At 43.3% G+C, this 14,823-nt stretch overlaps 3 protein-coding genes across 7 annotated transcripts; 2 read left to right on the top strand and 1 right to left on the bottom strand.

Annotated features, from left to right (window-relative positions):
• Nucleotides 1–1,593: 1,593 nt before the first annotated feature.
• On the bottom strand, nucleotides 1,594–6,388 carry dennd11 (DENN domain containing 11). Its single transcript, XM_040133995.1, has 9 exons — nucleotides 5,440–6,388; nucleotides 4,567–4,666; nucleotides 4,282–4,440; nucleotides 3,087–3,240; nucleotides 2,817–2,955; nucleotides 2,436–2,567; nucleotides 2,189–2,339; nucleotides 1,923–1,991; nucleotides 1,594–1,789 (listed from the first exon to the last, which is right to left on the bottom strand). Exons 1-9 carry the CDS (start codon nucleotides 5,870–5,872, stop codon nucleotides 1,594–1,596), a joined length of 1,533 nt encoding a protein of 510 aa, XP_039989929.1. The 5' UTR covers nucleotides 5,873–6,388.
• A 23-nt stretch (nucleotides 6,389–6,411) lies between these two features.
• wee2 (WEE2 oocyte meiosis inhibiting kinase) lies at nucleotides 6,412–11,171 on the top strand. Of its 5 annotated transcripts, none has more exons than XM_040133992.1 (12): nucleotides 6,412–6,530; nucleotides 7,013–7,276; nucleotides 7,400–7,608; nucleotides 7,994–8,069; nucleotides 8,429–8,598; nucleotides 8,708–8,829; nucleotides 8,959–9,105; nucleotides 9,226–9,315; nucleotides 9,396–9,481; nucleotides 9,605–9,775; nucleotides 9,909–10,057; nucleotides 10,640–11,171. In XM_040133992.1, the coding sequence occupies exons 2-12, from the start codon at nucleotides 7,022–7,024 to the stop codon at nucleotides 10,800–10,802; spliced, it is 1,638 nt and encodes a 545-aa protein (XP_039989926.1). In that variant the 5' UTR covers nucleotides 6,412–6,530; nucleotides 7,013–7,021; the 3' UTR covers nucleotides 10,803–11,171. The 5 variants fall into 5 exon arrangements, 4 of the variants coding, with proteins under 4 accessions (XP_039989926.1, XP_039989927.1, XP_039989928.1 ...); XM_040133993.1 differs by having other exon boundaries at nucleotides 6,445–6,530; nucleotides 6,960–7,276; XM_040133994.1 differs by lacking the exon at nucleotides 6,412–6,530 and having other exon boundaries at nucleotides 6,958–7,276.
• Nucleotides 11,172–11,808: 637 nt separating this feature from the next.
• On the top strand, nucleotides 11,809–14,654 carry bida (BH3 interacting domain death agonist). Its single transcript, XM_040132647.1, has 5 exons — nucleotides 11,809–11,914; nucleotides 12,155–12,303; nucleotides 12,674–12,955; nucleotides 13,364–13,497; nucleotides 14,098–14,654. Exons 3-5 carry the CDS (start codon nucleotides 12,691–12,693, stop codon nucleotides 14,293–14,295), a joined length of 597 nt encoding a protein of 198 aa, XP_039988581.1. The 5' UTR covers nucleotides 11,809–11,914; nucleotides 12,155–12,303; nucleotides 12,674–12,690; the 3' UTR covers nucleotides 14,296–14,654.
• Nucleotides 14,655–14,823: the final 169 nt, after the last annotated feature.

The following is a 14,823-nucleotide window of genomic DNA, read 5'->3' as shown; positions in this document are numbered from 1 at the left end:
GCTCCTGCTCAGCCCTAAACGTGACATTACCAGATCTCCAAAAACACAGAGCGATCTTTTGTCATGGACACAGACAACTGGAGAGGATCTCTTTGAAACTGATCAACAAGCAAATTACATACGGCTCCATCAAGGACTCTTCATTCAACAGGATCACGAGAGATATATTAGCTTCCGCTGATGAACCAGCTTCTTGTTTGTGTGAAAAAAACAAAACAAAACAAAGCCTGTGTACAGTATTGCAACTACACACAAAAAACCCCTCCACTCCACAACCACTTGCTGGCTCAGACTTTTAAGTAATACACATAGTTTAAAAAACATTATAATTAAGCATGATCACTGTGTGCATCAGGAAGCAGTCCAGTGGTGGACATGGTGCAGCATTCATGATAAGTTAGTGTTATAGAGTCACATTCAGTGATAATTCCTCTGCCAATTACGACAAATTAGACAGAGAACATGACAAAAAGTTTCCAGAACACCCCCCCCCCCCAATCACTTGCTCTAAAACTGATCAAACGGAGACACACTATCAGTCACACCTCGTGTTGAAGGTGCATAAATGTGATCTTAGTTTTTGTAACACCCCTTATCCCTTCAGAATAATCAACCCTAACCATTATAAAAAGACGATATCACACTCAACGTATTTCAGCTTGAACTTTCAGTTGTGAAAGAAGTTGTAAGCATATGATTGTGAGGCTGAATATACATTAAAAGGCTGATACTTTCAACCAAAACAGGCTCATATTGCTTTCTTTTTTGAAAGGCAAATAAAGTGGTCAAAAAGCTTTTGATTTTTCTCATTCTAGAAGTAGCTTTACAAGAGCAACACACATATTTCAAGTATGGTATTACAGCAGAAGTTCTGAAGTTGTTGAATTCGTCAAACATTATGGAAGCTAGAATTTCCAATGTGTTTGAAGCACACACAAAAAAAAACCCAAAAAAAAAAAAAAAAAAAAAAAAAATCATTTCTAGGACTAAAAACTTTTCCAAATCATACGAATTGTTTCTTCAGAAAAGCCATAAGTGATCACCAAAGCTGCAGGATTGTGAATGTATCACTGACTTTTCTCCAGTGGAGAACCACCAATCCACCTGCTACAATGACCACACCTGATCAAGACTTTTTTTTTTGTTTTCATCCAGTACTTAAAGCCTTTCCACTTAAGCAAGAATCAAAGTCAGACAAGCACACACAAGAACACAGTGTTTCTGACAGAACAGTACAGAGTGACGTAAGATGCGAATGGCTATAACATTGTGCAGCCGCCAAGCGACACAGTCAGCCAGGCAGGTGTTTATCAGCTACCGTGGGCCAGTGCACCAACGTTAAGTTTCCTTATCATATGCTCTGGTCTCCACAGGTCGGATGAGACACACACAGAGGGGAAACAGACACCCAGGAGGGGACAGCAGGCAACAGATGAAGCCCCTGGGTGGAGGCAGTGCCTTCAGTGTCTTGGTGTGTGCGGGCCTTGAAGGCACAGATAATCCAGTGACATCCTGAGTTTCCCAGGCTTCGGGGGGGGGGGTAGGGGGTAGGGGTGGGGTGGTGGTGGCGGTGGGAGGGAGGGAGGGAGGGTCTCAGGGGCAACAGAGATTGTCTATGACCAGGGTGACGTCGATACCGTATACCTCCAGCAGGTTGACCAGGAAGGAGCGATCACCCTGGGGATCCAGCCCCATGGCTCTCACATGCTCAGTGGTTAGGGTGGGATCAGTGCTCCCTGCTACCTCTGACAGGGTCTGGAATATGCGGTTATTCAGCTCCATGAAGAACCTAGGACAGGATTAAAGACACCTGCATTATGCTGTGCTCCTCATGTGCATCGCATTAAAACGTAGAGCACTTACTGCCTGTGGCTACGACTCAACTACACCAACAGCTATCAATACACCTGTCAGGGACTCACAGAATGAAAAGATCCTCTTCATTTGACGTGCAGTCTCCATCCACCTCCTGAGAGTACTGCAACATTTGCCTGCGAAAATAGTCATCATCCATCATTATGAGATCTGAAAAGTAGGACCCTCAATCCACTCATTTTAATGTTTTCAGTGAATACAACAACTAATGCGAGATAAAATTTAGAAACCGGAATCAATTTAGAATCTGTTACAGTTTATTTTACAGTAAACACGATGCTATTTCAGTGGTATTTTACAGTTTTCAGTGTACCTCTGTTCAGTCAGTTTCCGGTACTTCTCCTTATCTGCTGCATTCAGCCTGAGCAGCGGCTGCAAATGGCTTCTGTGCGTTTTCACATTCTGGTTATCAATGTAGACGTCATATAGGTCTTTCTTCTCCTCAAAAATCTTCTCCGTAGTACCTTCAAAACATTTAAAAATATGCTCATATGTAATGAATTATTTCCATTGATTACAAATGGTGGTAAATTAACTATTAACAGTGAAGCTTCACTCACAGGCCACATATGACATCTCGGTTTCCAGGGCAGTGATGTCGGCTATGTTGATGTAGAAGAAAGGCCGTAACTCGGGCACAGAGACACCGATTCCAGGCAGAGACATATTGGCCAGGCAGCAACAGCAATACACTAAGGGAACACAAGTGCATATTGGATGAAACATCTCCATGGAGATGCAAAAAAACAAAGCCACTCTTGGGCTGCAACATTTAGCATATTGGTCACATCCTGAGCCATTTGTGTTAAAAGAAGGACAGAATCTGTGTCACAACCACCAGATTGCATGGCAGACTGTGTGTGTGTGTGTGTGTGTGTGTGTGTGTGTGTGTGTGTGTGTGTGTGTGTGTGTGTGTGTGCTTGTGTGTTTAAGCTGCTCACCCCTGTAGCAGACCACACCAACAGGTGGAGGGGAGAAGATAAGGAGACGTTTCCTAAGCAGGGCAAGCTTCCACAGCACCATTATCTGCTCCCCGAAAAAGTGGATGAACTGAGACATGCAGCCGGCTGGGTGGGTGATCTGCAGGGAGCAAATAGTAACTAGATGTAAATAAATAAAATAGATGTAAATAGATGTTTTTGTTGTTGTTGTTGCTGTAGCATGGCACTCAAGTCTGAGAAAACATCCAACAATATGGACGTATTCCGGACCTTCATTTCCGGGTGCATGCAGCGGTTGATGGTGGTAACGCTCCAGGTTGGACAAGTGGCGACCAGGCCATTTCCTGTAGGTGGAAGGATGGCTTTCTTGTCCTCATAGAAGGCCTCCAGTGGAGAATACTGGCCTGGACACTGCAACTGGTGTCTATAAGACAAGAAGAAGAGGAAGAGGAGGAGGAGGAGGAGAGCAAAGAAGAGGAATTCATCAAGTATGAGTCATCTAAGCATTCTCAAATTTGTATCATTACGTAGGCTACTAAGCTTGATTAAAGGTATATACACTGAAATCACATGCTGTTTTTTGTTCAGTTTTGAGCCTTCTGTATGTTCATCATGTGTCAGTACGGCTCTACCGTGCTCCCAGCTCCTGCAGGGTTGTAGAGACTTGCATGGGCTCTCATTCACTATTTGCTGCACACTATAAATGTAACGAAAGTCTATGTACAGGAATTGTGCATTCGGTATCAGACGCCGTTTAGTCCATCCATAATGCAAGATCACAGATTGTTGCTTGGTTAGTATCCATCACCTGTTCTGATATTGCACTGTGGGATCATCTGCGGCCTCTCGCGCCGCATAAACGCCTCTTATCAATTTGGCTTAACGACTTCCGCCACTCATGCTCAACATATTTCTCACACCATTTGAGGCATCTGTGCGCTAACGCAGAGGGACTGTAAAGCCACAGTAACCACACATAAATTGCAGGCTGGACACTCACACTCCGTTCTGATTCATTCAGATCCACTTGCATCAGGCGTAACCTCAGCACTCTGTATCTGCAACCTGAAATGGTGGCTGTGTTATATATTTATACATAGTCAATGAGGAGATAAGCTTTCGTGAGGGGACTGAAGCGGAAGTGCTGAGTTACTGAGGAGAGGAGACGCTGTCAAGGTTTCTTCCACCTCTGTGCTTAGACTTCATACAAAAACTGCATGTAAATGGGCTACTGTGACGATGGCTGTAACTAGGACTCTGGGTTCATGTTTAATAGATGAGAACATTTTAAACAAAGGAGAAAGGACAGGAGGTAGACATCTAAAGAGAAACTTGTAAACACAGTTTGGTGGGAAATAAATAAGGTAAAAAGAAAACAAATAGTGAGAGGAAATGTGACAAAATGAGAAAGACAAAAGACTGAAAGGCAAAGTAGGAGTAACTTGCTCACACAGAGCTACCTCACCTGACTTGGTTCTCCAGGAAGTGCATGTAGCGGTAGAGCAGAGTGTAGGAGGGAGACAGAATGCCCACAGACTTCATCCTCGCTCCTCGCTCCAGCTCACTCTCCACAGGCATGTTGGCGAAACAGGCCAGCCCGAAGTAACAGCCTTTACGGAAATATCTAGCCAGAGGCAGAAGAAAGAGCCGGAGTAAACACAGAGGGACACAGACTTCTGACAGGGATCGGACAGACCCACTCCTCCAAAGACTGGAGCCTCAGGGTGCTTAACCGGGTGGGAGTACGTACATAAAGTCACTGGTGATCCGGTGGGAGCCGCTGGCCATCGACTTGAATTCAACTCCATCCAGGTTGATGTCGTGAGGCAGGCACCACTCTACCATATTCCCTGCCGGTCACACACACACACACACACACACACACACACACACACACACACACACACACACACACACACCACACACACACACACACACACACACACACACACACACACACACCATGAAGTTACTTCCCATACGGTCTACTTTCATTCTGACCACTTCCTCTAAATCTCTAAATCTTTGTTTTGGTAGCAAGAGGTCACGGGTCAGTAAGAAAGCACCGACTCATCTACTGTAAGAAGCTGAACCACTGACATCTGCTGTGTGTGTGAGTGACTTCTCATTTGACATCTAGTCTGTTTTTAACTATATCGGTGCAAATGATACCTTTAAATATGATCCTGAAGTGAATCTGACGGGACAGATTCCCCCTGTACAACAGTTTGGGCTTCAGCTACTCAACTCTCGCTCTTTAACGAGCTTTTCAGGATGTTTAACTGAAACACCAGACCAGGGAAGTTCACTTCTTTTGTTAGGGTTGCCCCATCTAAATTACGATTATTACACCACTGCCGATTGAGAGTCTATTGGGTCTTGGGGTTAGAATTGTTTCACAACCCCAGCTGACAACCCTATTACTGCATATCCTTCAGCCCCATGACTTCGTATAACGCACTGAAGCACCTCGGACAGAGAAGAATGACATTACAATATAACAGTATATCATTGGGTAATAGTGTTTCAGGAAATGTGGTTATCTAGTCCTCGTCTTAGAATTTTAAATACGAAAGATTAAAGATTAAAGATCAGAGGCTCTTGCCACCGTCTGGTTGCTCACCTGATCTCGTATCGAAGGTAACCACAAACACAGCCACGATCTGGTCTTTTTCCTCCCACTGATCCCGCACCGAGAGGCCGGGGAAGGGAACATTACGATCCGTACCGAGGGGCTCCGCGCAATTCCACCCGTGCCTGCGGAGATCCGTTCGCGGACGGCCAGGGCTTTCGTCCTCGCTGGCAGCAACAGCTGTCACACTCCTAGACTGGCTGCAGGTGATGGTAGCGGCGGCGGCGGCGGCGGCCGCGCTGCTGTCGCCGCTGCTCCACCCAGTGCCCGCCGCAGTGCCTGTCTGTGTGCGCCGCCCGGCTGGCTGCGAACTTTTCTCGGCCGGAGCGTCTCCCTCCCGAGGCGGCGGGCCCGCCCGGTTCGGATCGGGTGGCGGGATCTCCTCCCAGTCCAGCAGCGGGGCTCGATCCGACTGCTCCACCATGGCGCTGCTGCTGCTGCTGCTGCTGTCTCCGAGGACACGGGGGGGGATAACCGAGAAAGTCCGACGTCCGGTTGAATCGAGCAGGCTACACGCGCTGCTAGAGCTGGATCATGGTTTCCTGCTGCTCGCTGGGTTGTTGTCTATGTATTTGTAAGCGTGTCACATCCACCGACGGGCTGCTTTTCCTCCTCCTGTCTCACTGTTTTGATGACGTCGCTAACTTCCGCCCACGTGTTTATATTACTATTTCATATAGTGACCTAATTTTGGTTATGGGCTATTTATTTTACCCATCCATATTATTACAACATTCATGTTGCGGCTCAACAACAGTGCACATGTTTTGCCCAATAATCTGTGTTAAGTAACTTTTACAACCTATTTCAAGGTCTCTCATTTTATTTTACCTTAATATAATTTATTAGCTCTCTCGTGATAATCCCTCAGTATGCACATATAGCACTTCGTGGATGTATTATTGCATTTTTATGCATTAATTGTTTATGCAATTAACAGCAACTTTGAAGTCAGGTGTGTTGTTCAGGGAACAATACAACCAATCAGAAAGCTCGATGTGCGGCATAGTTTATTTAAACAGGAAGTTATTTACACGCATGGCGCGAAATTCAAGCGTGGTGGTGCGGGAGGCGACTTGTTCGTGAGTATACATGAAAAAAACAAAAAACAAAAAAACACCACACACACATTATTACTCAAAGTCAGATCACACCCTGATGTATGCGCTCGCGACCACAGTGTGAAGCATCTGCTTCAACTTTCAGACAAGCCTGAAAATAACATCTCAGCTGAGCTGGTGCTGCTTTCCCAGTTGTCCTGCATGATTTGGTGGGCAGAATGGCTTAAAGAATAAATCACTGAGTAATACTGACTGTTGATCGTTGATTAAATTGTGGGTCTTATGTTGTAGGCCTGTCGTTTAAAGATTAAGAGTATAATCAGCAAAATATATGTTGTGAATTTCCTATTATCTCCATTATCTTCCTAAAGGGAATTAAATGCAGGCATAATACTCTGATGCATAACAACAATCAACATTTAAAACAGTATGGCATTGTTGTTCTCTGAGGGAGGTCAAATGCAGGATTAAGCATTTTACTGGAAACCGTTGCCAAAATTCAGGCCCCAACCATGGCGATGTTGTTTGACGGGATCAGCCAGCAGCTGGATTTCCCTAGCTGTGGCGAGGAGGGGGGCAGCAGCGACAACAGCTCCGATGACTGCGCCTCCAGGATCCGAAGTCCCAGCTCTGCGTGCAGAACGCCCAGGGTGCAACACCACCGCAGCAGAAGCAACACCTTATCCTCCCCTTTACAGTGCACCAGCCCAATACCTTATGATTCCTGGAGGAAACTGAGGCTCTGCGACTCTCCCAGCACGCCCAAGGTGGGGAATAATCTAGAAGATTGTCTTTAGTGCTTAGATGATTTCTAATCCAAGTGAGTCTCAAATGCCAAACCAGTTTAAGTTCATTGGGATGAATTGCATTTCTCGTTTTTTCCTCTATAGAGTCTGCTCTCAAAGTCATCCCACCCTCGCTCCAGCTCTAAGATAAGTTGCCATCAGAGGACCCTGCGTTTCGCCTCAGTTGCTGCAAACCTCGTCCAGGCACCTTCTGTCAATGTGAATCCTTTCACCCCTGACACAGTACGCAGAAATAGTGAGCAGCAGTGGAGGAACAGCTGTAGGAGTGACGACGACGACGACTATGGACGCAGGTAACTACTGCTTGTTGTGATTTTTGTAGATCTGTTAGGGTATGAATTCTAAACACTCATGCTTTTCAACATTTTTTATCAGATAAGGATTTATTGCGTTTGGAAAATTGCCCCAATGTGTAATTTAGAACATCTCATATCACAGGGAAGTTGGTGCAGTTGTCACAATAGGAGACTTTTTTTTTTTTTTTTTTTTAAACAATAAACACTTTTAGTGGCGCCACAATCCACCGAGGGTGAAATTGGTTTAATGACTTTTGATGGGAGACTGAAATTGAGTTCTCCATCTTTCTGTTTTTAGTGCGTGACACATACTGTAGGACTGACTTTGAAATGCCTTAATAATGCAGTTTTTTTTCAGAGTATACTGTATAAAGGTGTGAAGGCCCTTTTCATCTTTCAGGCTGAAACACAGTCTAACGTCATCTGAGGAGGATGATGAGACCTTTCTCCCACCAAAGGTAGAACTATTTTTATCTGTGCTTTCTGGTGAATGCAACCCTCCCTCTCAGATGCTTCTGATATGATTTCATCATTAGGCTTTGTCATCTTCAGCTGCCTCCTCATTGTTTTTGTCCAAAAATTACGTGCTGCCAGGCCTACTTCCGGGATTTCTCTAAGGAATCTCCAGCGAGGTGTCAGAATCTTCACAAAACACTTGCATTGTGGAAATGCTACCATATTTGGTGACGCTTCAAAAACAAAAAACCCCGGTTCTCCTGGCTGTAATCAAACCCAAGAGCGAGCGCTGTGACGTGTGTTCTTTCTTTAGAAACGTCTTTGGTTTTATCACAAGGCCCTCCGTCTGTTTATCTGGCAGAGGCGAGCTATCCAAGCCTTCATGCTGTCTCGCTATGAGAGCGAGTTCCTGGAGCTGGAGTGCATTGGCGTGGGCGAGTTTGGGGCAGTTTATAAGTGTGTGAAGAGGCTGGATGGTTGCTTGTATGCCATAAAACGCTCTCGCCGACCCCTCGCAGGCTCTGCCAATGAGTGAGTCAACAGCACGTCACTCACTACCAGGCATAGATCAGTCCACCTTTTCTACCTGAATTACTCAAATTTATCCATGGCCATTTTTTTTTTTTTAATGTCCCCTCAGGCAGCTGGCCCTAAAGGAAGTGTATGCACATGCTGTTCTTGGGCACCACCCACATGTTGTTCGCTATTATTCGGCATGGGCAGAGGACGATCACATGATTATTCAGAATGAATACTGTGATGGTAATTCACATTAACATCAAAGGCACATTATAAAAATACTTAAAATGATAAATTCTAAATATCTTTTAGGTAAGACATTGAATTGTGGTTTTGATATGGTCATCGTGTGTGTGTGGGTGTGTGTCTCAGGTGGAAGTCTCAGTGATGCCATTGTGAAGAAGCAGGGGCAGTGTGAGCTGTTTTCAGGGGCAGAATTGAAAGAGCTGCTCTTACAAGTGTCAATGGGTCTAAAATACATCCACAGCTCAGGCTTAGTACATTTGGACATCAAACCAAGTATGTTTAATCGAGCAGCTTTCACTATTACTTTTATTTTGTCTAAACCTCACGTTCCCTTTGCCTTTTTTTTTTTTTTTTTTTTTTTCTTTAAATTTACCTTATTTCAACTATTTGTAGGTAATATATTCATATGCCAGCATCCCAGGGAGAGGGAGAGTGAGGAGGAAGATGATGGAATCACTTCAGCAGGAATCATTTACAAAATTGGTATTACATTTGATGTTAAATAAATTACTACCTTAAATGTTTGTTTGCTGTTAGTTCTGATCCCTTTTATTTTTCTGCAGGGGATCTGGGTCATGTGACATCAACCAACAGTCCTCGAGTTGAGGAAGGGGATAGCCGCTTTCTGGCCGGTGAGGTCTTGCGTGAGGTAAAAAAGTGTGTTGTTATCTTTTTTAAAAGTCTGAGCTGGTTACAAAATTCATAGATCCAGTCTTTGCATTTTTTTTTTTTTTTTCCTAGCATCTATGTAAGCAGTCTCTCTGCTCCCCAGGATTACAGCCACCTCCCCAAGGCAGACATCTTTGCTCTGGGCCTTACGGTGCTGCTGGCAGCTGGGACTCCTCCTCTGCCTCAAAATGGAGATGAGTGGCACAGCCTTAGAGAGGGGAACCTCCCCAAGCTGTCACAGGAGCTCTCCCCTCCCTTTAGAGGCCTCCTTCAGGTACTCTAACATAATCAAAGAGATTTGATTTTGAGCTGCCATATTTATAAATGTCAATTTTCATGTATGAACAGAGGCACTTAAATTCAGTCCTCACTGGCGGCGCTTCGTGGAAATTTTTTCCTTTTGTCAGTTGTTGCTGGATCCAGACCCGACAAAGCGGCCATCTGCCAGGGAGCTTTGCAAGCACACGGTCTTAAGGGAGGAGAGGACTGGAAGGCTGGCTGCTCAGCTACGCAGAGAGCTCAATGTAGAGAAGTTCAGGACAGCCATGCTTGAAAAGTAAGATGGGATAATAAATGATCATAAAAGCTGCATCCCTAATTTTGGGTTCCAGGCCGCATAAACTTAAAGTTCTCCATCTTTAGGGTTTGACTCCCAGAGCAAGCTTTATAGTGTTATATCAAAAAATGTAAGGTTTGATAACCAGTCAAGGCCAAATCCTTTTCTCTTTTGCATATGAATAATTTTGTGTAAGACTCTGCCCCTACATAGTGTGTTGCAGTAATTATGAAATGCTTTATAGTTCTGAAAAATCTTTCTGGATATCTATGATGCAGGTTTAGTTTGATAAGTATGGATTCCCGCAGATGATCTTTTTATTTAATCCAAAAGGGCCACGTATAAGGGAACATCCTCCTATTTCTGAAGCTCTGTTAGGACCCTGAATTACATAAGTATGGCCAGCAGGTGGTACAATTCCATATTTAATTGAAAACAACCTGATGGCTGTTCTGCAAACCTATGACAAAAAAACCTACCCTTTCAATCTAATTTAACTTCATATTCTTGAGTTAATAAATTCGTCAGGGTATTTAAATATTCACCCGTTGAAGTCACTCATTTCCATTTCCCTCTCCGCAGAGAGCTCCAGCAGGCTCGCCAGGCAGCATTGTCACCCAAGCATGACCTCTCTCCTGGACTGAAACCTCCTGCCAAGATGGGGTCTCTACCCACAGGGAGGAGGTTTGTTGGTAGGAAGACGGCACGATCCATGAGCTTTGGTTACCCCGGATATGGAGACTGATGGGACAATGTGAGGACCCGTATGCCTGTCCGTGGCACTGCATAATGCGACTCCTTCTGAGAACAAGATTGTGGTAAAAATCCAGCATGTCCATATGAGAGGACATGCCTCACAAGCTTCTCTATGCAGGACTGGTACTGGAAATGACTAGATGGACAATCTTATCTGGGCCTTCTGAAGGGACTGATGTAACTGAAAGACTGGAGAGCGTTGGACAGCATCAGTTTGAAAGGATTAATCTGACTGACTCAAACTCTTGTCGTAAGAGATAATTTCCACATCTTGTAACTGCTGCAGACCAGTGTACGTGACCAGTACTTGTTTTATATATATTTTTTAAACTGTAAATAAACATTTTAAGCATTTTGAGATGGAGTTATTTTTTTTTTTCCTCATTTGAATTAGCTCTGCAAGTGTGGTGTACTGTTATCCAAAAAAAGTTATCAACATGCTGTTCCAAAACGCCAAAGCAGGGTATTTCCAGGGGAGTGTTGACCTCGTTATCTGCAGCTGCAGCGATGTGTGTGTGTGTGTGTGTGTGTGTGTGTGTGTGTGTTTGTGTTTGTGTTTGTGTTTGTGTTTGAGAATGTGAATTTGAAACTGCGACTAGGAAAGGATTTAGGAAGAATGAGCCATCCCACTGTCTGTAAAACAGACTGGCACTCAGAAGAGCGCAGACCTCCGCCGAGGCCAATGTCAAAAAACACACACCAGACGTCGGAGGAGAGGAGAGGGGGAAAAAAATGTCATTCATAGTAAATGATGCGGATCTACCCCCAAATTAAATTTCTTCTCCCTGGCCCATGCCCCACCCATCCAGAAAGTTAGGTGCGAATTAGTCCAATAGTTTTTGCGCAATCCTGCAGACAAACAGACGTGTGAAGACACAACCAACAGAGCGGAGGCCATTAAATGTTTGGGTGATTTCCTTGTAGATCACGTGATTACGGCTAATAAATACTGTGCTGCTTTTGTAGTCCATTGTCGTGTCAGTCATTCTGGGTTTTTACAACAGTTCACATCTAGCTTTACCCAAAGACACAACCATATATAACATAAGTTACTACTGTCAGCTTGGTTAGTAAAGTAAAAGATGTCTAAGCCGTAATGAGGTAAAGCAAAGTTGCGCTTGACATACTGTAGGCTCTTTCGTATGCTTTTGCGATCACAGGAAGATAATTTTCATTGTACATGTCTCTTCCAGCTGGCGATTTGTCAACGTCTCCAGTGTGGTTATCTAATGTCTTCGGGTTTATATTTTGTCAATGCGTGTGCTCACCACCACGAATATTCTATCGGATTTCCGTGGTTTATTGAATGCATCGTGATGCACTTATTTCCCCCCCCCCCAGTGAGACACGGAGGCACAAGTTGGAAGAGCTGCTGCTGTGTGAACTAGCTACCTATCCGCACAGTGGTTGTTGATCTATGGCGCATCACTAACCAAGTTCAGTTATTTGTATGAAGTGAAGAGCTGACGTACCCCGAATAAGAAACGAATGTGAGTAAAATGAGCTATTTTTAATGTTAACGACAGCTTTTATGCCCGAAAGCTAACCTAGCGAGCTCATGTAGATAACTAAATTTAGCTTAGCTTTCTAGCTAGCTTAACCCACTAAAGGGGCAACTGTCAAAAATAGAAATAACAATTCAGTTGTTTCGATACACATGGATCATGGTTGTGAATGGTCAGTGATATGAATGTTTAAGCATTCTTTGTTGAAATGAATGCGCTACTTCGGTCACTTTTCTCTTCGATTCAACTTTATGAGTGGGTTAGCAATGTTTACTCTAGCGAGTGTCCGAAGTTGTAGACGTCGATGTCAAGCGAACGTGACTTGTGAACTTCATCGTTGTCCACATTTCAAAAGGCCGAGAGTGTTTATCGATGGACGACCTGTGGAATGTGTCCGATGAGCAAGACGCCGCCCTGGTCATTTTGACCTTCCTTCAAGCGGACTGTAGCAACTCGCAGTACAGCAGGGAGCTTCTATCTCTGGGCAAGGATTTAAATCTCACCCGGGACATCAACTGCAATGGCACCAGTATAAACGCTCTGGACGACGGTGACCTCGAAACTGATGGTCACCTGCCCAACTACACCTCAGTCTCTCTAAATGATATCCAGCCTTCGGTGGAACTGCAGTGGCCCAGTGAGTAACTGAAACTAAACTCAACTGTGCCGGATGACCCTCACCATGCTGGTGACATTACGTGTCAGAGTTTGTGGTGCTATTATGAGATGACTTTTTCAGACCAGGTCTGGGGTAACAAGGCAGACTCAAATCTGTACTTAAACACACCTGTTTATCCGTATAATGTAGACGTTATACCACTGTATCACTTGTGACTTAAAGTGAAAGCAAAACGTAACTGTTGTCAACATATAATATATATATATATATATATATATATATATATATATATATATATATATATAATTTCCACATCTTGTAACTGCTGCAGACCAGTGTACGTGTCCTTCCTGTTGACTCCGGAGACGTTAAACATTATGCAGTCTAAAGTGTATGGGTGTTTGGGCAATTTTGTTTTTCCCGCAGGGAACCGTGAGGTCGCAGCAGCCCTTCAGCAGGTTGCAGAAGAGCTGAAAGAAATCGCCGCCCAGATTGAACACAATGTTGTGGCTCAGGCTACCAGAAACCTGAGAAAGAACATATCCTCCTGCCATTCTCAAGTGAGTCTTCTATTAGCGTAGGAATTTATGAATTGTTGATATGATTTTCATGACCTGTATTAAGTAGGGCAAATGTCTCTTACTGTTTTTTTTTGTTTGTTTGTTTGTTTTTTCATCAGAATTAAGTGGTCAGTGAATAGTTGTTTTCGCAAGTATTAGCAATGTCATCACCTAATTTTTCTGAAACTAATGAAGTGTCATTTTTTCATTTTCTGAAGATTATTTTTTTTAAAGTTTACTGTCAAAATATTATGAGTAATGCCCCATCACAATTTAGAGCTTAAACTGATGTCTTGAACTATAACCCAAAAATGTTTTACATTTTGGCTTAATGAAATGATTAAAACTGTTAATGTTATTAAATAGTTAGATGATGATTGCCTAAACAATAGCCACACACTCATTCAATATATGGCTTTTGCTGTGTTAAATGATGCCTCTGCTCATTTTATTTAGAAGTTAGTGTGTAATTCAAGGTTATTTTGATTTTGTAAAAGTGGGGTGGGGTGGTCTTTCTTTGAGGCAAGGTAGTCCTAATCCCCTATAAAACAATACACTGAGAGAATAATTTTAAGTTCTGCATTGTTACTTGTATTCCAGCAGTGGAAAAAACACCTAACAAAGGAGGTGGAATGGGTTATGGAGCAGGGCGTTGGTCTGGAGCATCTACACAAGGAGCGACTCATGATGGCCCTCACTCTCACCCTGGTGAAGGGAGTGTGTGAGCAGGCCCCCCAGTTTCTGAGAAACCTCTTCAACACTGCCCTGCAGTACTTCATCTCTGCAAGGACCAGGTGACTTTTGAGCTGCAAGCTGAGAGGAAATTACAGAGAAATGTGTGGTAGAAGACAGTTAAATCTGAAACTGGCATCTGCTCCTCATGACCAGTCCACTGTGAAAGGAGCTGCGTTGACTTAGCAGTAAAACCAATCATTTTTCAGATTTTGGAAACAGGAAATTGAATGTTTGTTTGTGACACTTGAATTTTTTCATTATTTGATGTTCTCTGAATCATAATGCGTTTGTTTACTCTTGCTTAAGCATTTTTCCTTTTCCTATCTTATAATTTTTTTTATTTTTTTTTAACATTCATTTGCTTTTGAGTAAAGCCAATTTATTGTGTAACTTGAATAAATATACAGTATTTTTTCCTGGAATTTAAGTTTACTTTCAATCTTAAAATAAATACTTTGATATTGTATCTTCTATTCCATAAACTTTAAGTTTGCAAAATTGAAATTTACACTCAAGAATTTTAACAAACCACAACAGAAAGCTTTTCAAATAGTTGAATCTTTTTATTTTCATTTCAAACAATGTATTGTA

The sequence above is a fragment of the Xiphias gladius genome, chromosome 8, assembly GCF_016859285.1.
Source record: "Xiphias gladius isolate SHS-SW01 ecotype Sanya breed wild chromosome 8, ASM1685928v1, whole genome shotgun sequence".
Lineage (NCBI taxonomy): Eukaryota > Metazoa > Chordata > Actinopteri > Istiophoriformes > Xiphiidae > Xiphias > Xiphias gladius.
Note: the sequence above shows the minus strand (reverse complement) of the source record. Positions and strands in the feature narration are given on the sequence as shown.

Excerpts from the sequence above, each read along its gene's own strand:
- dennd11 (XM_040133995.1), bottom strand. The coding sequence starts at position 5,872 with ATGGTGGAGCAGTCGGATCGAGCCCCGCTGCTGGACTGGGAGGAGATC. Across the intron at positions 4,441-4,566 it reads CGGATCACCAGTGACTTTAT|ATATTTCCGTAAAGGCTGTT; the intron begins GTACGTACTCCC and ends GCCTCTGGCTAG. Across the intron at positions 1,790-1,922 it reads GAAGAGGATCTTTTCATTCT|GTTCTTCATGGAGCTGAATA; the intron begins GTGAGTCCCTGA and ends ATCCTGTCCTAG.
- bida (XM_040132647.1), top strand. The coding sequence starts at position 12,691 with ATGGACGACCTGTGGAATGTGTCCGATGAGCAAGACGCCGCCCTGGTC. Across the intron at positions 12,956-13,363 it reads GGTGGAACTGCAGTGGCCCA|GGAACCGTGAGGTCGCAGCA; the intron begins GTGAGTAACTGA and ends TTTTTCCCGCAG. Across the intron at positions 13,498-14,097 it reads TATCCTCCTGCCATTCTCAA|CAGTGGAAAAAACACCTAAC; the intron begins GTGAGTCTTCTA and ends CTTGTATTCCAG.
- wee2 (XM_040133992.1), top strand. The coding sequence starts at position 7,022 with ATGGCGATGTTGTTTGACGGGATCAGCCAGCAGCTGGATTTCCCTAGC. Across the intron at positions 8,830-8,958 it reads TCAGAATGAATACTGTGATG|GTGGAAGTCTCAGTGATGCC; the intron begins GTAATTCACATT and ends TGTGTGTCTCAG. Across the intron at positions 9,776-9,908 it reads CCTTTAGAGGCCTCCTTCAG|TTGTTGCTGGATCCAGACCC; the intron begins GTACTCTAACAT and ends TCCTTTTGTCAG.